The sequence below is a fragment of the Martes martes genome (genome assembly GCF_963455335.1).
Source record: "Martes martes genome assembly, chromosome: 4".
NCBI lineage: Eukaryota > Metazoa > Chordata > Mammalia > Carnivora > Mustelidae > Martes > Martes martes.
Genome location: NC_137891.1, coordinates 36,699,110 through 36,723,215, shown reverse-complemented (window position 1 = coordinate 36,723,215; position 24,106 = coordinate 36,699,110). Strand labels below are relative to the sequence as shown.

The following is a 24,106-nucleotide window of genomic DNA, read 5'->3' as shown; positions in this document are numbered from 1 at the left end:
TCCCCAAGACATGAAATCATTACATGAAAATTATTTGTATTTCTATATACTATTAGTAACAAAAAGAAAATGACATCCAAAAAGTATCAAGTACCCAGGAATAAAATTAGTAAAAAACATGAAAGATCTCTCTACAAGGATAATTATAGACTCAGTACTATCCCAACACAAACTGCTAGAATTCAACAAGGTTACTCCGAAATGGTTATGAAAATATAAAGTGTGAAGAACAGTCAAGACATTCTCCCAAGAAAAACAAGGTGGCAGATTTGTCTTACTAGTTATCAAATTCCAAGACAGATGTCTAAATAGGCTGTTAACTCACCTGGGAGAAGATCTCTTTCTGCAATGCTCATCCATTTGGTATGTTTACCCAGTTCCTCTCTCACTTCTTTTAGATCTTTGCATTAATGCCATCTAGGATAGAGACCTCTCTGTGATTTGCTCTATATGAAATAGCACTACCCAATACTCTAGTCACTTTATTCCACACGCTGTATTTTTCTTGGCACCCATCATCTGACATCATTTTAAGCTATGTGTATGTGTTTTTTATGCCTCTCTTCCCCAACTATAAGTCCATTGAAACCAGGGTGTCTGTTTGATACAACGCTGTGTATCCCCAAATCCACTGTTACTTTGTGGAATGAATAAACTGGCAGAAATGACAAAAATTCTGATTGGCATATGAAGTATAGTGATTAAATCTGAACTAAATTTAAAAACTGCAAATTCCCTTTCACTATTCATCTATTGAATGAAGGCTACCAAAACACTGTGACTCTCCCCAAGTTTAAAATACTACTTTGAGCATTCAAAACCGACCAGTATGTAAACACTGGCTGTTAGCAATGGTATCTCATATTTTAATAAGGGGAAGAAATGAAACAAGTCCATAAAAAGGAACCACATAAAACATAGCCCTGAGAATCCTGAAGATTCTGATTAGAAAGGCAAAATGAACAGAATAGGCGTTTAGGTATTTTGCTCACATAGGAATTAATAGCTATGATGGTTTCCAACATGCGTTTATCCTTTGGTGATCAAAGTTGTATTTAACTAGACAATATGCTATGGGAAGTCTTACATATTTACAAATTAACCCAATTTTTTGTAAAAATAAGAGTGAAGGATTGTGTTAATTTAACATAGAAGCCAACTAATTCAGTGCTCTGGAGATATGAATTTGTACATTCAAGAGAATGCAGTTAAAATGGTCAATATAATGAACAGTACGGTATGCCATTTTAATCTTTGTATTCTCTTTCACAACCTCGTGATTTTTTTCCCCTCACAGACCTTAAAGAAAACAAAGTACAAAGGGACTTTCAAAGATTTTGGGGAGTTAAGGCCTGTCTTGAACCTGGAGTATTCTCTTGTTTTAGTCTAGTCCTAGAGTTGAGCTCCAGGGGCATGTGGCTTGGTCCTAAATTCATTCAAGTTTGAATGACTCCTGGGAGATGAAGGAACTTCTGAAGCCAGCTGAAAGGTTTAGACCATTTTTTCAAGTTAACACTGGGGTGGTACTGGTTGAGGGTACAACCAGAAGAGGAATGGGTAAACTGAATGCACTAACCTTCTACATAGCACCACTTTTGCTGGATTCCTCTGAGAATCATTTAGCTTTCCATTTAATCTTTGGCCTTTTACAGAAATGTCAAGAAGCAGTCCACATATTCATACATATTATTTCATTAAGTACTAACTATGTAACAGGAAATCAGAAAAATCACCATTTTATAGAAGCTATGAGGATATAAAGCATTTAATTACAATTACTAGCTTAAATTTAAACAGCTCTAGTTTCATGATCTAATGTTGCCAGAGTAGTATCTCTTAGAATAGTCTTTTAAGATCTTTTTATTTTTCTGTTATGATGAGCATTTATAATATTTATCTCTTCACAATTAAATGATAGATCTATTTACTTTCCAACCAATTCACTTTAAAAAGTAAAATATGTTGATGAATAAAGCAGGTTATTTCTGGAAGAAAGGCAGGTATTAAGCATGAAGAAAGGATTCAGTGTGTGTCAACACTGTTTGCTGAGGAAGTTCAGCAAATGCTTCCTTTTGGGCTGAGACCAGTATACAGAATCATCTCAATGGCTTGCAATATTTGTAAGTAACTGCCATGTGACAAATGAGAATTCTTATTCTTATAAAAATACCTGCACACAAACCATAAGGCAGCAATACATTAGTATTTACATTTATTTAATGTATGCAGTTTACACACTCACTATTGAACAAAACTGGAATGCAAACAAATATACAAATACCATAATAAGCACTATCAAATAAAATAACTGGCACTAGTGTTATAAGCATATTAATGGACCTGGTGAGAAAAAGTGGTGGAAGAAGACTGCAGCCCATGGCATTTTTCTTTTTATCAAAAGAAAACGCTCAGTAGCACCATAATGGTAATACTTAACAGAAACACATAAGATGGAACATTTCAACTGCTATCTTTGAGGTTAACCTGTTTTATTTAAGTGAATTATACAGGAAATTAACTGTATAGGCAGTTATTTGGGTCGACTTCTGTTTATGTCAGCTGAACACCTTCCATAAACAAAAGCAAAGGAAAATAAAGCCAGCCATACGTGGACCCCTCCTTAGCACTTGGTACAAACTCTGCACCGTGCTTTGATTTCATGATTGGAGAAGATACGCGTGTGTTAAAACTGAGGTTATGTATTCACTAAAGCCTGAGTGTGTCTTTGGTAGGCTAATACTTTTTCAGCATTGTTATTATTATTCATATTTATGTTTATCTATCTTGTATTTGTCTATATAATCCAAGGTGGCTAGAAAGGACTAATGGAAAATACAGCAAAATCCTCAAACAACTAGGCCCTTAAAATCCAGTCTATTCCAAAGGCACCAAGAATCAAAGGGGTGCAAACTTCCCCTTGGTGGAAGGGGACTTTTTTTTTTTAATACTTACAAACTAATGGAATTTTATTTTGTAGTTTTATGTATCTTATTTGGTGCTGTCAGTACACTTAATTACCTACCTTTACATTTTGCTTCTAAGATGGCATCAACAATATACAAGATATATAGAGTACCAGGTATTTCTATTTCAAAGTTGTGCAAAAACTGCCACAATCCTGCTCAAAGTGTCTAAGTATCCAAATGGTAGCAAATGGGCTGCATTAAGCTTTACACATCCACATTGCATATGAAGAAAAAATGAAATTTATGCCCAGTTATGAACAGAAATGTTACAAAGAGTATCATATACTGAGAGTAACCTGCAAGGTTCTTTAAACAGTATCCCTTAGTGGTTTCAATAAAATGTCACTAACCACTTACCCCTAAGCCTCAAGTTTTCTTCATAAGAATGTTTCTAACTGTATTAGTATTTTATATTGATTATAAATTAAGCCAAAGTCCTATCTAAATACACAAGTATGTGCTTCAAGCAATGTTTTGTGGCAAACACACAAAACATACTTCTCTTAAGAACTATTGTCCTTACAATAATGCACTTTTAAAGCCTTCATTTCATAGTTTGGTAATTAAGATCCACATGAAACACAATGCTTTGCTGAACATAGAAAATGTATCTGCATTAGATTATGTAACCGGGCATTTGCTGGTAACTTGAAACTTAAAGTAGTCGCATGTAGTTCAACCAGCTCCAAACAAGGTTGTTCAGTGGTAATTAATCTGCAGCATTTATAGGCCTAAATTTCAGTCTGAATTGCAACTTTTAATTCCATTGTCTGATGTGAGTGGTTGTTATTTGTTTCTTTTAGTGCATCGCCAAAATATAAATCAACACTGGGTTTTACTCCATTGTTACCATGTTCTTCAGCAATATGATTCAACTGTGGAACTTCTGAACAGGAAGCAGTTTTGGTAAGCAAAGAAATGCTACACTGATGTGGGGAATTTTCCAGACGATCGTTTTCTACCTCAGGAAGAATGTTAACAGTAGCAAAGCGGGCATGATAATCATTGGAACCATGACTACAAGAAGTTTTCATGCTTTCTAGGTCAGAACAACTAAATTCAGAAAAATGACTAGAGTGGGAATCTGCTACAGATGGCATACTGTCACTGAGGGATGGAGCCTCAAATTCACTTGAGTTCGTGCTTTGTTGTTCTAGCAACTGTGCATCCATGTCCTCTCTGGTCTCGTTTATCTTCATGTTACTCTTTTTCCTCAATTTACCACCTTTTGCTTTCTTCCCTGCTGTTGCTTCTTTGGACCACTTGGTGGCACCGCATTTACCTTCAGGCAAGCCACTGGATGAAGCACCAGCATGACTTCGGGTGGCACTGCCATCCTCCACACTGCTGCTTCCACTGTTGTGCCTGAATTTGGATGGCTTTGATTCAATATCTACTTGCACCTCCATACTGTTGCCTTCTCTGGAACATAAGAGTAACAAATATAAATACATTTCTAACTTCCTTTTATTTTTATTGAGGTAAAAGCAAAGGGAGAAGGACTTCTGTGTGAAAAATTCAAAGACTACACAAAAGCTATCAAAACAAATTAATGCAGGATATGCTCTATTAAAATATTACTTGAAATAAGAGGACTTTTTCTTTTTAAAGATTATATTTATTTATTTGACAGAGCGTGTGAAAGAGCACAAGCGCACACAAGCAGGGGGAGCAACAGGGAGGAGGAGAAGTAGACTCCCCACTGAGCAGGGAGCCTAACAGGCTCAATTCCAGGACCCGGGATCATGACCTGAGCCAAAGGCAGATGCTTAACTGACTGAGCCACCCAGGTACCCGAAGGACAGTATTTATAATAATGTTTCAATAAAAAAAAAAAAAACAGAAGTAGCTACATTGATTCCTTATCTGTTCCCGGTACTATGTTACCCTCTCCATTTTTTTTTCCAGAACAGCTTTATTGAAATATAATTTATATATCACAAAATTCACCTGTTTAAAGAGCACAATTCTACGGTTTTTAATAGTATATTCAGAGTTGTGCAACTATCACTACCAACTAACTGCAGAACACTTTCATCATTCCCAAAAGAAACCCTATATCCACTAGCAGTCTGTTGCCATCCTTTCCTGCTCCCAGTCCCTGGGAACCACTAATCTACTTCCTGTCTCTATGAATTTGCCTACTCTGGACATCTCATCATTTTCTTTTCCTGGAGAACCTAACAGTTGGTAACCATTATTTATTATAATTTTGCTTAACGACAGGAATAATTATTTTAAAATTAATTTTAAGGAGCACCTCAGTGGCTTAGTCAGTTAACTGTCCAACTCTTGATCTCAGCTCAGGTCATGATCTCAGGGTCCTGGGATCAAGTCCTGTGATGGGGCTCTGCGCTAAGTGCGGAGTCAGCTTGGGATTCTCTTTCTCCCTCTAAAATGAATAAATAAAATCTTAAAAAAAATAAAAAACAACAAAAAAATAAAATAATAAGAAAAATAAATAAAATAAAATAATCAAAAAATACTTCAACTGTTTAACAGTTCTTTCCTTACTTGTCCAATGGGATGTAGGAATTCAGAATAGATCCTGCCATTGCTTTGGTGCTGGCATTATCACTAACTGTTCCCAAGCTGACTGTGCCAGATTCTCCACTTAGACTGTACCGTTCTTTCTGTACATCTGCTTGTACTTCCAACCTTAAAGAGCAGAGAGCAGATAAAAACTGAAATTAAATATAATATCAAACTACTATAATATATAGTAGTTACATAATTCAGTTAACACCCCTAGTAGCAAGAAATTATTTTAGAAACAACTATCAGCATTTTAAAAATTTCATTTTATTTGATTACTCAAATTCTACTGCAGCAAGCTGAACAGTGCCAGCCATCCAAATAAAATAGGAAAAATTAGCTGTCTGACAAGTAAGGTAGTAAAAGAGTAACACAGAAAGGACATAAAAGATTTTAATTAAATATGCTAGCCATGTCTGAGTGTGAAACAAAATCTGAATATATTAAAAACCAGTCTACATGACAGATCAGTGGATCAAAACATCCCGAGCCTCTACATATTAAAACTGACCCTCTAAATTTAATACCCAATTCTTTAAAAAAGACATAATAAACACTACTATAAGAGAATTTGTGTTTAAAAGTATAAAAGCAAAAAAAAAAAGCATCAAAACAAGCTACCTAAAAACAAAATAATAAATAAAAGCAAACTACCTAAAAATAAGATAAATATAACCAACTTATCTTTTAATTCATGCATACTCTCCTATGTTTAAAAAAAACAACAAAGCTAATAAACAGAAATAAAGAATAGAGAATTAGAGAAGAAGCAAAGGAAGACAAAAATGCTTTATTTTCTCCCATTTATTGATATGGCTGCTGGTACGAGACTTGGTGAGAACAAAGTAAGTGCTAACACATACAAGCATTCTGGAGGACTAGACTACCCCGGCCTCAGCTCACGCACCCTGGCCTCAGCTCACGCACTCCCACATATCCTGACTCCACCTGGTCCCCCCAGGCCTCTGCCAGTGTCTCCTTTTCTAACATCTAACTGCGGTCACCTCCAGAGGTGAGGGTCCGGGCTTCAGCACTGCCTTTACCATGTACACCAAAGCAGCTCCAGCACTGATGCATAACATCAAATCTGACAAACGCAGTGAAGAAATTAGCAGAATGCTATGCCTTAGACTTGGTTTTTACCATACCATGGGTATAAAATACTACAGCAGAAAATTCAAACAAGTAAAAATTTCACTGTTTACTACTAAATTTCATTGCTAACATTACTGTTTTCAGCCCTGACACAGGACTGTATGTAATCATAATGATTACACAATTATAATAATCTTCAAAATTCTCATCTAATAATTTGTAGTTAACAGAAGGCAAAAAGAAAACAGAGCACATTTTTCTTACCTGTTAAAACAGTTTACCATGGCGCTTCCTGACAGACTCCCTGTTATACTGGCTCCGGCTAGGGCCATGGTACTAGCCGTCTCGCTCAGGTTGTCTCGAATGGCTCCTATGCGGTCCATGTGGCTTCCACTTGCACTCAAACTGCCAGTCAGACCACCAACACTTCCCTCCCCTATGCTAGGGTTGTGTCTTGCTTCTGCTACTGAAGTTGTGTCTAAATGGAAATATTTCAGAGAAATTAAATAAGAATGATTATTAATGTCCCTCTTCTCAAATTCCTCCTTTCAGATAGGACATTTTATTATACAACATGCACAGGAACAGAAAAGACATCTGGAACCAGGAACACATAACTATGGGGTAAAAGGAAAGGGAACTATCTCTGACTGTAATATTGGATTAGGGACTGGCTCTCGGTATTAAATGGTCACAACATTTTTTACTGTCGTAGCATTGTATGGTGAGATGGTAGCTACACTTGTGGTGAACATATCATAATGTAGAAACTTGCTGAATCCTATGTTGAACAACTGAAATTAAGGTAACACTGTGTGTCAACTATATTCATATTAAGAAAAGAAATGAGGACCAAGAAGAAATAGGAGGAGAGAAGTGGTTTCCTCCTTTTGTTAAGATTAAAGATATTAGGATTTTTATATGCTAAATAAAGATGGTGAAATCAAACGCCTACTATGTTCCAGGTTTTTTCTTTTTTTTAAGATTGTATTTATTTATTTGTCAGAAAGAGAGAGCTCAAGTAAGGGAAGCCTCAGGCAGAGGGAGAAGTAGGTTCCCCGCTGAGCAGTAGCCCGATGCAGGGCTCAATTCCAGGACCCTGGGATCATGACCTGAGACAAAGGCAGATGCTTAACCCACTGAACCACCCAGGCATCCCTATATTCCAGGTTTTAAAAATATAGTAACAAAGAATACAGGTATAGCCTTCACCCCTAAGAAACCAAGTAAACAAAGAAACAAGTTATTACAGACTGTGATAAATGCTTTTAAGGAATCAAACTTTTACCTTCAATCTAAAATAAATTGGCTTGAAATTCTCAAAAAAAGTGGTCACCACTTCAAGATTTAGGAATTCATTTAAAATCTGACAACTGGAAAATTTAGCTGACTCTGGAGGAAAATATGTGAGTTTTCAATAAGGGTTTCATTTAAAGAGCTTATTATTCTTCAGGTCAATAAAATGGGCCAAAAGTTGATTTCTAGGTATGTTCTACAGATCCAATTGTCTACAAGCTATTACAAGATCTGATACCACTGTATTCCATAAAATTATCAGAAGGAAGACTATTCCAGGCAGTGGGAACTGCAAGTTTAAAAGTCTAGAAGTGGAAGTATACTTGGCATCCTCAAAAATATCACGGAGGGGTGGTATTAAATAAGAGAGTAAAAAGAGATGAGCGAGGTGCAGCCTAGGACAGATCATGTGGGGCAGTATGGGCTAAGATAAGGATTGTGGGTTTTCCTTCAGTACAGCTGGAAGCACAAGCAGTGTTCTATGCATAAGAAAGACATGATCTGATTTATGTTTCAGAAGTATCACTACATACACTGTGGAACAGTGAGCAGTAGATGAGAAGTTGATGGATCATCTAAAGGGGCTATTACAATAGTGCAAGAAAAAGGGCAGTAGCTTGAACTAATGGAACAGTGGAGAGGGTGAGAAATGGTTGGATTATGGCTAAATACTGAAGAAAGCACCAGAATTAGCTGTCAGATCGGATGGAAGGTAAGAACAGAAAAGGAGGAATCACTGTAAGTGAAGGTTTTCGGTCCAACCAACAGTTAGAATGGAGAGGCTATTTGATGAGGTGAGGATGATGACTGGAAAGAACAGGTTTTAGAGTCAAGAGTTTGGTTACAGACAACTTGAAATTCTTGTCAGACATTTAAGTGTAGATTAATGATGAGAGTTAGATGTACAAATCCAAAGTCCAGAGGAGAGTTCTAGCCTAGATAAAAATTCATGAGTGGTCGGTCTATGTATTATTTAATATGACCCATATTAAGAGATGACCCAGGGAATGAGTATAGATGAAGACTGAGAACGAATGGCTAGGAAATACAATGAGATGAGAAATGGTTTCTCAGGTGATAAGAAAAGAAAATGTTTCAAGAAGGAGGGCACAGTCTACCATGTCAGGCGAATTGTTATATTAAAATGAAAACCAAGAGTTGACCATTATATCTGGTATGATGGAGGTCACTCATGGCTCTGCTTTGGTGGTGTGGTAGAGATAAAACCCGGGAGTGGCAGGGATCAAAACTGGTTAGAGTGGGTTCAAGAGAGAATGGGAGGAAAGAAAGTGGTCATTATCTTTGCACATCTGCCTGATTACTTCCTAAAGACAAATTTCTGTAATAATTTCTGTATAATTTAATTATATATTATACATTATATATAATTATATATTATATATATGAATATATATTATATAATTTATATATTATATATTAATTCTTTAATAATTTCTGTAATAATGTAATAATAATTTCTGAGGGCCTTTTCATCCTACAGGTATTGTTCTAATTCATATTTCTCTGAATAACACTGAGTTAAAGATACTCTCTATTCACTGGCCATCTGTATTTCTTCTTTTATGAACTACCTTTCTCTTCATATTTTGTTCTTACCAATTTGTATTGTTTAAGGCAAAATTTAGGATGAAAGTCTGGATGTTTCTAAGGCATTACATTTCTAGTGTAGGTTAGGTATCCAGAACTCTTTCACCCTCTTTCATCCATTCACCTTTCCCGGGCAGTTCATTTCACTGATGTACATCGGGATGAATGCTATTAGGCCTAGCAAAAGGTGGGCAATGGAAATTCTAATTTGCATGTTATCTATTTCTCCAACTTAAGCTATTAATAAGTATATCTTCTTCCTTTGCTTAAAAAACTTACCTACAGCTGTGTTAGTTCCACCAACATTTATATCATTTTCGTCATCAAATTCAATCCTAACTCCTTTTCCATTGCCTGCTGAAACTCCACAACCTCCACTTCGACAGAGAGAAATTGGAACAACACCATAGACATAGGCTAACATAATAGGAACACCGATACCTAAAGAGGAATTAAATTAGTCATTATAAGTTAAAAAATAAATCACAGAAACATGAGTTCTTAGAAAGCCTTTTCAAAAGAAACTGTATAGGAGAAAAGTGCTACTGTTCTCCAACCCTTGCCCAAAGTAGATTTACCTGTTAAGGAACACAAACAAATTCAAAACTTCTAAACTTTCCGGTGACACACATGAGAAAACACACTTGTTTTTAAGTGCCAAGGCTCTAAACCATATGAGGTGAGGGTGAGTATCAGTCAATAAGAATTTACCAATTATCCTAACCCTAGGCTCTTCAGTCCATAGTGCTTTTAACCAATACAGTTACTCAATGAGAGACTTTCTGTAGGCTCAGCTTAAACTGTCCTTAAATACATAAAAAAGTAACCCTCTTATCGTCCACAATATAATGCTCTTAAAAAATCCTTCCACAAAACTTAAATTCTACAAAATCTGAGGTGATCAGTATTTTTAAGCATTTTCTTACCTACAGTTACTGCAGCTACAACTGGAGATACTATTACAGACAATGTCACGCCACCTGTTATAGCCAAATTCCGTTTGTGCTTTGAAACGTCTTTGCCTTCATATCGATTGTGAATCTTGAATTAAAAATAAACATGGAGTGGGAGTTTAAAGAAAAAACACATTACATATTTAATTTAAACGAAACAGACCTACAGTTGCTAGTAAAGTGATTTTTTATAATTTCATTCAAGTGTCCTAATTCAAGATGATTGTTTTATTGCTCTTAAACCGTATTTTTACCCATAATTTAGTCCTTATTAATAATTTGCTTAAATAAGACAGTGGTTTAATAGATTTTACTTTGCGTTTGCTTTTAAAAAACAGTTTTGAGTAGATGTATAATCTTATTCAGGAATAATAAAATCATGTTTTGAGCAAAGAAGGAATTAAGAATATTATTTTTAGGGACGCCTGGGTGGCTCAGTCGGTTAAGCCTCTGTCTTTGGCTCAGGTCATGGTCCCAGGGTCCTGGGTTTGAGCCCTGCACTGGGCTCCTTGCTCAGTGGGGAACCTGCTCCTCCCTCTTTTCCCCTCTTGTGCTCCCTTCTCCTCCCCGTCTGTACTTTCTCTCAACTAAATAAAATCTTTAAAATAAATAATAAGCAGATATCCCAAAATGGTAAAAGTTGGCTTCTAGGGGAGACTGCCACACTTTTTTTTTTAAATGGACCTTAACAAGCGGTACTAATAAGCAAACATCATAAATAAGTTAACTTTTTCTTGGATCCTTTTTTATAAAGAAAATTATCATCAAATGACTCAGAATCCTGGGGTCTCATTTATAGCTCAAAGTCAAAGGTACAAAGAGGGAAAAAAAGAGAAGAATGCGGCCAGAGGACAGGAACTAGATCTACTTAGCAACTTTGTATAGTATAGGTGTTAATAAACAGAATTTAATACCACATTGAAAGTGGCCTGTGAAATAGATCAACTTCAAGAAACAGCCCAGTATCTTTGGTCTCACGGTTTGCAAAGGCTAAAGCTCATCAAGTACACTTCCCTTCTGTTTCAAGACATATTCAGAACAGCCCTCAAAACTGTACAGGTAGTCTCTAAAATAAATACTTGACTTATGAACAATGTTACAGGTGAGGTTTAATAAAATTATTATGTGGTTATCTTGAAGGCTATAAAGTACAATGAGTCTTGTGGCATATATGAAACAGTGACAAAACTGGGGTGGAGAGGCGGGTGAAGCATGCATGGGACAAGAAGCATTCATCTTTCCTAGTCAGAGTCCTGCCAGCATTGACTATACGTCGCTAGGGAATGAGCCTCTCTACCTCCCTAAATAGTCTAAGCAGGCAGAGATGGCAGGGCCTCCCAAGGCATCTTTCATTATCCTTAAGCACTGCAGCTAATCCTTGCTCCTCTCCTCATTACCATTCCTGAAAAACTTAGCAATGAAGCAGAGAAAAGCCAGAGTTAAAAAACTGACAGACTAGACAGGAATCTTCAGAAAATTTTCCATCCTTAAGCACCAATCTTTAATTACAGTGATCGCAACATTCTATTCCTGGTTCAGCTTAATTTTTTTCTGTTCTACTGTTTTGTGCAACATTTTCTATTTGTTACTATAAATAAAGACTAAGCTTTTAGGTACTTTATCAGCTTAACAGGTTCTCCTGGGCTGGTCTGTAACCCTAAACACCATAGAGAACATTGTTTCAATGGAAAACTAATGGCAACCCTCTGGGTATATGTCTGAAAAAAAGGAGACTTTTAACTTTTTAACTGCTCCCAAGACATGAACAATGAGGTAAGTAATCTCTCCTCTATAAATTATTTGTAGGTGTGTGCATTACAACAGTCTCTCCTTCTCTTCTACTTCTAGGTATCTGAATAAACAGTTTTGTTCTTAGCAAAGCCTTGCTTTGGATAACTACATAAAAGATTAAATAATCAGCTACTATGTTGGAGACCTTAAAAAAATTTAATTAATTAAAACCTTCAGAAATAAACATTTGGCTCATAAGTATCCATGTTTATTTATCCTTGGTAATTTTTCAAAAATAGTATATATTGCTATTTTTCTGATTATAAAGTAATATATGTTGAATATTTAAAAATATTCAACATATATTGAATATGGAAGAGGATCAGCCTCCTCCTGAGGAGTCATAACCAGAATTTAATGAAACAATTGAAAGGAAAACAGATTCTGACTCAACCTAACAATTACAGACAGCTGGCAACAGAATGGGCCGCTGCAGGAGTTGGTGATGTCTCCAACACTGAAGTGCGCAAATGGCTAGGAGAAACCGATCAGGGATCTTACATAAAGAATGTGTGTATCTAGTTTTAAATCCTAGCTCTGTTTCTTTCTGTGTAACTTAGAGAACTACATAAACTTTCCCAAACCTCAATATTCAAATACATAAATTTCTTTAAGGTTAAAATGAGTCAAATTAAAACACCTACCCCACAGTAAGGGTTCACCACATGTTATTTCTTTTAATTCCTATACTTTATTCTGCTTGAGTGCAAGGTTATGATTAGATAATTTCTTTCTTTTTTTTGAAGATTTATTTTAGAGAGAGTGAGAGAGTGCATGGTGTGAGTTGGGGGAGAGGCAGAGGGAGGGAACTGAGCAGACTCCCCACTGAGTTCAGAGTCTGCTGCTGGCTCTGAGGACTCATGAGATCATGACCTGAACCAAAACTAAGAGTTGGATGCCCAACCAACTGAGCCACCCAGCCACCCCTTCGATAATTTCTAAAGTACCTTCTCAATTCTGAGATTCCATTAATGTAGACAGCAGCAGACTTCTTAGCCACTTCATAAATTATCCCTTTAACCTTTCAAAAAAGAATTATTGCCTGGCTAATGAAGTATAATTCATCACTCATAGGCCAGTAGTAATTATTGGTGTTTGGACTTACACAAGACAGTTATAATCTATAAAACAGCGTATTTACTAATAGCAGTAATCTAAGAAAATAAAACCTTTGAACCGAAGTTCAAAATAATTCAGGAACTGGCTAATTATTCTTTGCCTTGAGGGCATGTGTTATTTAGCTATTAACTTGTTATAGACTTAACTTTACAAGGATATATCCATGAGAAAAATATCGGGTGTCCTTCAATACTTTAAAGTTAGAAAGGAAATGTACGGAAGTTTTCAGATTCAAGTAATTTTATTTTATTTTTTAAAGATTTTATTTATTCATTTCACAGAGAGAGATCACAAGTAGGCAGAGCAGCAGGCAGAGAGAGAGGGGGAAGCAGGCTCCCCGCCGAACAGAGAGCCCGATGTGGGGCTTGATCCCAGGACCCCAAGATCATGACCTGAGTCAAAGGCAGAGGCTTAAGCCACTAAGCCACCCAGATGCCCCAGATTCAGGTAATTTTAAAGCAACTCTACTTTGGGGGAGCCTGGGTGGCTCAGTGGATTAAAGCCTCTGCCTTCGGCTCAGGTCATGATCCCAGGGTCCTGGGATCGAGCCCCACATCAGCTCTCTGCTCCGTGGGGAGCCTGCTTCCTCCCCCTCTCTCTCTGCCTGCCTCTCTGCCTACTTGATCTCTGTCAAATTAAAAAAAAAAAAAAGGCAACTCTACTTTTTATGGGTACATACAAGTTTGCCAAACACTGAAAATTTATTATCTTATGAAAAAATAAAATAGTTTTATACTGAGATACGAAAAATTATCTTTCAAGACAAAAAAACAAACAAACCAAAAAAACAAAAACCCTAAGATCATCAGTCTTAAACCTGAAGGTTTAGAATAAGATAACGAACTAATACAGAATTAAGCATTTTACCTTACGGCCCACATATACAGGAATGCCAATAATCATTGCAGGGATAGCAATGCCAGCTATTAAAGCAATTCCTACAGGAGCACCAACAAGTGTTCCAAGCTGCCACAATATCTTCTTCTTCCGGCTCCAGGGTTTCTTCCCCCAAAAAGTACATCCTGATGGACTAAGGGAAAAAATTATAACTGTAACTGCTATAAAACATAATATCAGCAAATGACTTATAATACATTGAAACAATGACTCTAAAAGAATTCTCATACTCAGAAATGAGGTTTTTAAAATTCTGAGTTCACTAAAAAGCCAAAAAAAAAAAAAAATCAATATAAGAATGACCATCAGTTATTTTCAAAGGAAACTGACAACCAGAATTCAGGTTAAGTATTTATCCCTAGTCATTATCTTGAAAATGTTAGGTTAGTTTCTGAAGAGTAAATTAATGCAAAACATGCTTATTTTTAGGTATACAACTATCTGATTATATCAAACTCACTTTGTGAACTAAATGAGGGAATTTATATTTAAGAAAATTAAATGGAAATAGTTATGACCTAGCGTAATTACATGGGGATATAAAATACTAGCTTCTAGTTTAATAAAACAAACAAAAAAAGAAGAAATCTATATGCTTCCTATTTTTGACTAATTAATCCCAAGTGGCTAGCACAATTATTTGGTTCCTTTTAAGCTTTTTAAAATAAAATAAAAATTTTATTTTTGTTTAAAAAATGTTTTTTCCTCTCAAAGATACATCATGAATTTATGTCTCACGTTACCTGATGTATGCAACTAGAATAAAACACATTCCTCGTAGTGTAAGTATCAAGTTTAAAAATCCCTAAGATAATACGGTCTCCCAATTATCTTACAATATAAAATATTTAGATATAAATAGCTCTTTCTCCCGCCCCCTCCAACTACTAACCAGGTCAACCCTACTTAGCTTCCAATATCAGACAAGACTGGGCACATTCAGGATGGTATGACATAAACTAAATGGCTCCGTCTATAAACTTACCTTAGATAATGTAAATCTGAAATTTCTTTCATACATAACCAACAAAACTCACAACCACAGACAGCACATGTCATGTGATTACAGCTCCCATCATTCATCTTTATTATATAGGCAGCACATCGTGGACATGGCTTTATATCATCAGCTATTAGGAAAATAGAGAGACATGTTTCTTACATAAAGTTGGTCTAAAAATATCAATTTCTAATAGATAATCAATTATAGCAATGCCAAAAAATCTTAACATATATAGTTTGTTAACTGATAGCTTTAGCCAGCTGTTTTTAGTACATAAACTATTTTTTCAAAAGAAATGCTACAGAGAACATCTATTTAACTTTTTTTAAAAGTATTTTTCTTCCTTTCTGAGAAAAGGAACATGTTGTACATTAAATTTTCAAATTGTAAACATTTTCAAACACAATAGAACAATGAGAACAAAGAGCAACAAAATAATAAAAAGAGAAAGGAGAACCAAGGATAGCCCTAAGCAAACTGCAAACTACAAAAAGTTTTTATTTGTTCCTACCCAACTGCTGTCTTCTCTGAGTGGCACTTCATATTCTAGAATTTTTCTAACCATCTCTGCTTTATTAAAGTGTAGATATTCTTTGTACTACAGAAGTTATCTTTGTCTTTTTAAAAGTCATTTATTCAAATGCTGTTGCTGTATCCCTGTCAAATACTATGGTTATAAGACACAAAGGTGCCAAGTTAAAATCAAATGGTACATAACATTTGGAATCATTGACATAAAGTAAGAGTTATATTATACAACTGCTTTGAACCTTGGCATCTACTTAACAGCAACCGATAAATTATTTTACTATTATTAGTAGCCAGCTATATTTTCCAATTACACACAGTTAAGAAAAGGTATGTGTAGTACTAGCTGCTGAATTCAAGTACTTGTTCCATTTTCTTATATGATAAGCAATAAACTATATTATATTTTCCTTTCTAAAAGTTTTATGGTCAAATTTACCTGTGCTTTATCAGTGAATTCAGGTTTCCTTAGTGCTTCTTTTAGGGCCAAAGCTGTTTTTTAACTTAAGAACTGGTCAATGCTCACATTTAGTATTTTAACAATTTCAAACAATTTTGAGCAAACTGATAACTCTATGCAGCCAGAACAAGACAAATGATAAATACTAGAATATAAAAATTAAAAATATTTATAAGTCATGATTTAAATGATCCAAAGAACATAAAAGTCTGCATTAAAAATTTTTTAACACTGGAGCATGAATTTTAAAAAGCTGGCTTTTATAGCAGATATAATGCCTGTACATCAAATTAAAGAAATGCTAATACTATCTGCTTAAGTGGCATATTAATTGATAAACTTCCTCATTCCAGAGTATCTTCAACTAGTAACTATCTTAATTAGTGGTGGGAGTAAAGAGATTTGACTTTTGCTCTGATCAATGCAATCTTCAGAACAAAATGAAAGGTGACATCCCCATTTTTATGGTTCTAAAACACAACACAGCCTTTTAATATGCTAAGATTATATGTTAGAAACGAACGCCATAGCAATGTATTTTTGATGTCTCTTTATACATCTGTATCTGCATGTTTCCACTGTGTGATTATATATCTATACAAAAGGCTGTTTTGTCTTTGTCTCTTAAATTAGAAATTTACTGTGCACATTATATATATCTCTCAAAATATTCTCAAATGCAAAACTCCTACATAGAGTTGTTTTACTGATTGGATGGTCAATTAATGCCCCCTTCCCTGAACATCAATTAATCCATAGCAGCTCTATATTGGGGAAAAAAAGCTTCCCATTTCTATTTAAGGTATATTTGGCAAAGTTTTTTTTTTTAATCATTACATTTCTATTTACTGTTAAAATATGGGTTATTGTCATGTTGGGGGAAAAAACAACAGGTTTCACAACAATATACAGTTCTCAAAATTTGTTCAAAGAACTTTCCCACCTCCACCAGATTACCTATAAGGACTTAAAACATGTTATCTCTTGGGGTGGTAGCAGTAGGAGACACAGATGGGGGTCGAAAGCCAATTAAATATATTTTTAATAAAGGGGGAAATATAGTAAAAAAATGAAAAATATATAATTCACGTAAAATGTTAACTCCAAGTGCATAAACTCCCTAGTAGCTATAATAAAGTGTCTTATGTAGATATAATACTGTTACAGTTTAAAGATAATTTTATCATAATACAAATTACTTAATGTACCAGATGATGAAGCATACTTATTTATCTTCAGCTGACTGATCAGAAAGAGCCAATTAATTATCATTATGTCAAGCAATTATTAAAAGTGCAGCCAATTTTTCAATGTATCATGGTAACAGGAGACAAAAAAAAATCAAGGTATCTGGAATAACGGAATTAATAAAACCATTTTAGATGGTAGTTCCCTTTCCTCTTTTTTCTCCCCCACAAGTTAACGAGTAGCCAAGTTCAAGTTTTCTACAGATTCATCAAAAGAAACTATCACATGAACATTTGTCCTGAGAGCTTTGATTTTTTAGAGCACTGGAGGTAAAAATGCATGTACTTTAAATTTTCAGAATTGTAAGGTTTTTGAACATGGAAAAACTCCAAAAGAAGTTTTTAAAATAATCACCTTGGGAGGTTATATTTGTTCCAACAATGCTACTATTTGGCTCAAATCACTTGGAGAGTTTTTCTTTCATAATTATTTTCAAAGCTACTTAATATAAAAAAAAATCACTCTCATGATCATATAGTCACATCTTAGTTTGGATCCACCCCAAACCAGTGATTCAACTTGGTTATTCTAGTTGTTAGACTTAGTTCCAAACGAACTTCTTGTTACTTCCAGAAATCAAATTGACATTAAGAAGATAATTTAAGAGGCTGTACTGGGATCTAAAGGTTATGATCAATAAGGCATTCCAGGGTAGCACTGCTGAAATAAAATATTCCACAGTGAATACAGTGAGAAAGATCAACATTCATTTGCCTGACTAAATCATGATGTTTATTTTAAAATTAATAACAAACACAAATTTCTAGCAGGTGACTGGTTTCTCTAGTTTCTCTACCTCAAACAGCTAGAGCACCTACTTTGTGTCAGGAAATGTTTAAACCTTACAGTCATAAGAATTATTAGTGTCTTCATTTTACAGATGAGAAAGCTTGATTGGGTCACACAGAATTAGTGGAAAAGCTAGGATTCAAATCTATAGACAGACTGATTCCAGAGTCCAGGCTCTTAACTCAATATGCATACCCTGTAACCAATCAATAAATACCCATGTCCACACACAGAGAAGAGGGATATCATTTCCAAGTGGATCACTCCATGTCTACAGCTGACCCTAGAGGATACAGTTTAGGTTTATCAGGTCTCCTCTGAATTACTTCTGGACCCATACCTGTAAATTATTATTAATACCTTTGAATTCCACACCAAATCTTCAGGAAACAGAAACAAGTCAATGAGCAAACAACCATGAAAATCTGTGTACACTAGATACAAGTATTAAATGTTGAATTTAAAGTTTAATTTTAAATTTGACTTTAACAGCATAAAGTATATGACTATCTCAACACAGTGGTAGTAGGAATGTAAATTATTTTCTTGACAATTTCTGTATTTTCCAAGTTTTTCCATTTTACAATCAGTGAGAAAAATATTTTTCTAAAAATGACTGGAAGTCCAATAAACAATGACATTCCATAAACAGGAAATATTAATTTTTTCAATTTTTATCCAAAGAATATTGAGAGGATCAAAATTTTTCTTAATTTTTGAGATTTAGGAGGTGGATACATTGTTCACACAATAGATCCCCAGGTAATTTAAAAATTCCTAGCCAAAGACACAAAATTCTTAGTGTCCCATAAAGTATGATTTTGAATCCTTGATCCTGGAATTAGATGACACATCTGTAAGTAAAAGATGACTTTTAAACATCTTTGCTAAGCTTTGCATAATATACTTTTATGAACAACAGTTTCAGACCATCCTCAGTTATCAATTATATACATCACCACAGCGCTTCCTTTTTTGTCTTTTTACAATAAAATCTTCCCAACCTCAATACCATTTTTCCCACAGTAAGGAATGAGTGCTTCTGGAACAGAAATACTAACAACACAAAAAACATTTCTGAAAACTGGAGGGAGGAAAGGTAATGACAGGAACTATTTGAATACTTCATTTTTTATTAAGATAACTATAGTGCTGTTTGTGTCAAATATTTTATTAGAAAAAGTTAGACATAAATACCTGCTGCTCCAGACTCCTGACTATAACTAATGGATGAGGAACGTATAGTTCTCAGACGTAAACTCTGGGCTCTCTCTTGCCGAGCAGCATCACAGGTCTGATTGGGGTGCCAGATCTGTTTACAGTGGTAGCAAAACTCTGTTCCACAGCCTTCTCGCCCACAAGTTAATTTTGGACAGCTAGCACATCCAAATGCTATCACAGCATATCTTCAAAGAATAAGAAAAATGATTTAAAATGGGACATAAAAGAAGAGATACTAAGTAAAACAATTACCCAACTGAAAAAGTTTTCTATTTATATATACATGAGCAAATTAAGTCATAAACCCTAACGCTATCTCATCAACATAAAAATGGGGAAAAAATGAACAATTCACAAATGAATACATATAAATGGTTAAAAACATTTTTAAAGTTCAATTTTTTAACTTTTAACTTTCAATTTTATTTAAGATGCCAAACTGTAGAGTTAGCCTAATTCCAATTTTATAAAAATTATATTAAATTAGTATTGTATGCACACAGAAAACACTAGAAGGAAATATACCAAAAATCTTAACAGTAGTTTTGCTGGTACTAGAGTTCTAATTCTCTTCTTTATATACTTATATATTTCTTATTTTTATAATTACCTGCTACTTTTTAAAATCAGAAAATTAAAATATCACCTATTTAAAAATGCAATGATGACTGAATCAGCTACCCCTATCAGTTAATGGCAAACTATGATAATTCATAAATTTTGTGATTATCTTGTATTTATGCATAAATTCTTACATTAATGTTTCTAAGATTCATGGTAAAAGTGCTCTTTGGTGCCAATCTCCTCCAAAAAGTATGTGAACTTGATTTTCCCAAATAGAAAATTTGTTTTTTCACTTCAGATTAAAAAACTGAAAACAGTAGACTCATGACTAGCCCTGAGACCTATTCTCTGTATTAATATTTTGGCACTTCAATAATTTCTTACTTAAAATAAATTCTGGGCACACTTGGACATTTATCCCAGAGTAATGAAAACTTACGTACAAACATGTACACAAATGCTTGTAGCAGCTTTTTTTTTAACAGCCAAAAACTAGAAACAGTCTAGAGGTCTTTTTCACTAAGTGAATGGTTAAACTATGGTGCATATATATGGAATACTACTCAACAACAAAAAGAAACTACCAATACACTTCACTCTGATAAATCTCCAAGCAATTATGCTGAGTGAAAAAAGTCAATTTAGAAGTTATATACTCTATGATTCCATTTGTAGACCATTTTTGAAATGATAAAATTTTAGAAATGGAAACAGATTAGAGGTGGCCAGGGATTAGGGGTGGGGTTGGGAAGGCGACAGAAGATTTATAAAAGAACAATAGGTTCAGTACCGCATGGTGGTGAATACACTTATGTAAGGTGATAAAATGGTATATAACTAAATATACATGCACACACAAGTAAAACTGGGGAAATTTAAATAAGATTGGTAGATTTTATCAATGCCAATATCCTGCTTGTGATGTTTTTTGTTGTTGTTTTGTTTTGTGATGTTGCTTTATAGCACTGAAGAATGGTACCACTGGGACAAACTGAAGGAACAGGATTTCTTCTTCTTCTTTTTTTTTTTTAGATTTTATTTATTTATTTGACAGAGATCACAAGTAGGCAGAGAGGCAGGAAGAGAGAGAGGGGGAAGCTGGCTCCCCACTGAGAAGAGAGTCAGATGCAGGGCTGGATCCCAGGACCCTAAGATCACGACCTGAACCGAAGGCAGAGGCTTAACCCACTGAGCCACCCAGGCACCCCTGGGATCAGGATTTCTCTTTATTATTTCTTACAACTACACATGAATCTACAATTATCTCAGTAAAACTTACAATAAAAAATGTCTGGGATCTGGTTCTCTTTGAAAGAGACAGAAACAAGTCTTAACTATGTATAAGAAGCTTTTTAAAATAGCAAATATTTCCTTTTGGCTGGAAATTTAAGGGAGTTTTCAGGGTTCCTCTTCTTATTGGCAATAAAATTTAAATGGTAACTGTAACTGATATTTTTATTAAATTTCCAGATAACATGTAAAATTATAAAATTTTAAGAGTCAGGAAGTTCCTCCACTTTTGGGACCTGTTGCTCCCTTAGTAGCTCACCTTTTAAACTTAAATTTTACATCTTAAATTCCATTTTATTTATTTATTTAAATCCAGAGGCTTTTCAGAGTAGGTGCTAGATTCTTTTTTTTTTTCCTTAAGGATTTTATTTATTTATTTGACAGACAGAGATCACAAGTAGGCAGAGGGAGGGAGAAGCAGGCTCCCCGCCGAGCAGAGAGCCCGACGCGGGGCTCGATCCCAGGACCCTGGGATCATGACCCAAGCTGAAGGCAGAGGCTTTAACCCACTGAGCCACCCAGGTGCCCCTCCATTTTATTTTTGATAGACCGATTCTCCAGTTACCAACATAATCGTAAATGTGTTCAAGCATGATTAAATAAAGACAACTTATATATCAACATGGGGTAATTTAGCAAAGTTTACTTTCCCTGAGAGAAAGTAGTTCATTGCAGTTATTTATAAAAAGAAAAAAGTCCTCAAAGACTCTACATTTGATCTATCAATTATAATCTATCAAATTATAATCTTAAGCAGTCTTTAAAATAGTAATTTCACTGAAAAGGAAATGATGCTCTCTTCCATAACTCTTTTCTATCCTAGCTTTTCTTGAAGGAAGGAGGGAAGGAGAGAGACATGGGGAAATCTGTGTGTGTGCAAGGGACAATGATGCTAAGACCAACTGTTTGTTAAGGTCAGTCACAATATATATAGGCAGAAGAGAAGTTTAGGTTACCTGGTCAAAATACCATTTCCACCACTTATTATCTGTATAGTCTCATTAAATCACATAATCTCCCTACAACTAAGTCTTCCTAAAACATAAAACAGGATTCAAATACTTCAGCATTCAGCCAAAGTCAGCTTTAGCTTTAGCCTTGATCTTTAGAATGCCAAACAAGCAATTCACCATTTCAATGACAGTTCCAGTACCTCTGTGTCTGTACTTGATTAATGACCATGTGATCCACAGTTATTATCCTTTCTATATCAATAGAAATAATGTATGGAAGGCGCCTGGATGGAGCAGTTGGTTAAGTGTCTGACTCTTGCTTTTAGCTCACATCATGATCTCAGAGTTGGGAGATAAGCCCTGTGTTGGGCTTGTTGGGCTCTGGGCTCAGTGTGGAGTCTGCTTGAGACTCTCTCCCGTCCCTCTGTCCCTCCCCCCTGTGCTCTTTCACTCTCTGAAATAATTCTTCAAAAAAATAAACAAACATTGGTAGGCATTCTAGATACAGATTAAAAAAATCTTCCTGCTTCATATGGTGAAATTTTACTGGACAACTCAAGTATAAATGCACATTGTGTTTAAGAATAAAATACAGTAATTATTAGTGAGAACTGTGAAAGCCAAATTTAGATAAAAACTTAACTTTCAAATCATTAAAAAGGGATATAGATTTGTAGTTAATATGAACACTGAGAGTGTCAGAACTAAATTTAGGAAGAATATAGCCTTTCTGAGTAAATAAATATAAAAATACACAAGGTAGATTAACAGAAATGTTGTATCATAATTCTTTTTTTTTTTTTTAAAGATTTTATTTATTTGACAGAGAGAGACACAACAAGAGAGGGAACACAAGCAGGGGAAATGGGAGAGGAAGAAGGAGGCTTCCCACTAAGCAGGGAGCCCAATGTGGGGCTTAATCCCAGGACCTTGGGATCATGACCTGAGCCGAAGGCATACGCCCAACGACTGAGCCACCCAGGCACCCAAGCTATGGGTCTTTTAAGAAAAAGTCCTATTAGGGAATTCTTCACATTTTGACAAGAATTAAAAGCAGAATGTCAGCTTTGCTACTTTTAACTTTCATGACAAGATAATTTCCACATCTAGTACATAATCCATGAAAACGTGAAAGGGTATGGTGCAAAAACTGAGGTCTCAAAACATTTTATTCTCAATAATCAAGCTCCAAAACAGCATTATAAGTTGCTTTAAGATAAAAATACCTTACAGTGACTTAAACTTGTTGAGAATAACTGTTTATAAATAGTGAATACCTATTTAGATTTTTTAAATACGCAGTATAATTATCTGGAGCAAACTAAAGAGCTGACAAGTAGACTAGCATTTCTGCATGATGATGGTAAGTATTTAACATTTGATTATTTTTTAAAAAAAATTTTACATTTACTTTTGTATCCCATAAGTTCATCACACCTTAATTAGTGATATTTGACTTTGGCCCTGGAGAAATATGAATTACTTCGTCATTGGCATTTGTTGAAAATAAATGTAGGTTTGATGCATCTCAGAAATTAGCCTATCATAATAAAAAAGAGTTGTGATATTTAGGGGTACCTGGGTGGCTCAGTGAGTTAAGCCTCTGCCTTTGGCTCAGGTCATGATCCCAGGGTCCTGGGATCGAGGCCCACATCAGGCTCTCTGCTCAGCAGGGAGCCTGCTCCCCCCCCCCCGCCCCGATGCTCTGCCTACTTGTGATCTATCTCTCTGTGAAATAAATAAATAAAATCTTAAAAAAAAAAAAAAGAGTTGTGATCTTTAAATAAAAC

General features: G+C 35.1%; 1 protein-coding gene across 3 annotated transcripts in view; it reads right to left on the bottom strand.

Moving 5' to 3' along the window:
• Positions 1 to 2,195: 2,195 nt before the first annotated feature.
• RNF19A (ring finger protein 19A, RBR E3 ubiquitin protein ligase) overlaps positions 2,196 to 24,106 on the bottom strand; it is a 56,811-nt gene continuing 34,900 nt past the window's right edge. For all 3 annotated transcript variants that reach the window (XM_080800217.1, XM_080800218.1, XM_080800219.1), the window contains 8 exons: positions 19,486 to 19,694; positions 15,246 to 15,390; positions 14,231 to 14,393; positions 10,427 to 10,541; positions 9,780 to 9,941; positions 6,861 to 7,074; positions 5,481 to 5,624; positions 2,196 to 4,388 (listed from right to left, as the gene is read on the bottom strand). In XM_080800217.1, the coding sequence (XP_080656343.1) occupies positions 3,698 to 4,388; positions 5,481 to 5,624; positions 6,861 to 7,074; positions 9,780 to 9,941; positions 10,427 to 10,541; positions 14,231 to 14,393; positions 15,246 to 15,390; positions 19,486 to 19,694 (1,843 nt within the window). In that variant the 3' untranslated portion in view covers positions 2,196 to 3,697. The remainder of the gene's footprint in view (positions 4,389 to 5,480; positions 5,625 to 6,860; positions 7,075 to 9,779; positions 9,942 to 10,426; positions 10,542 to 14,230; positions 14,394 to 15,245; positions 15,391 to 19,485; positions 19,695 to 24,106) is intronic.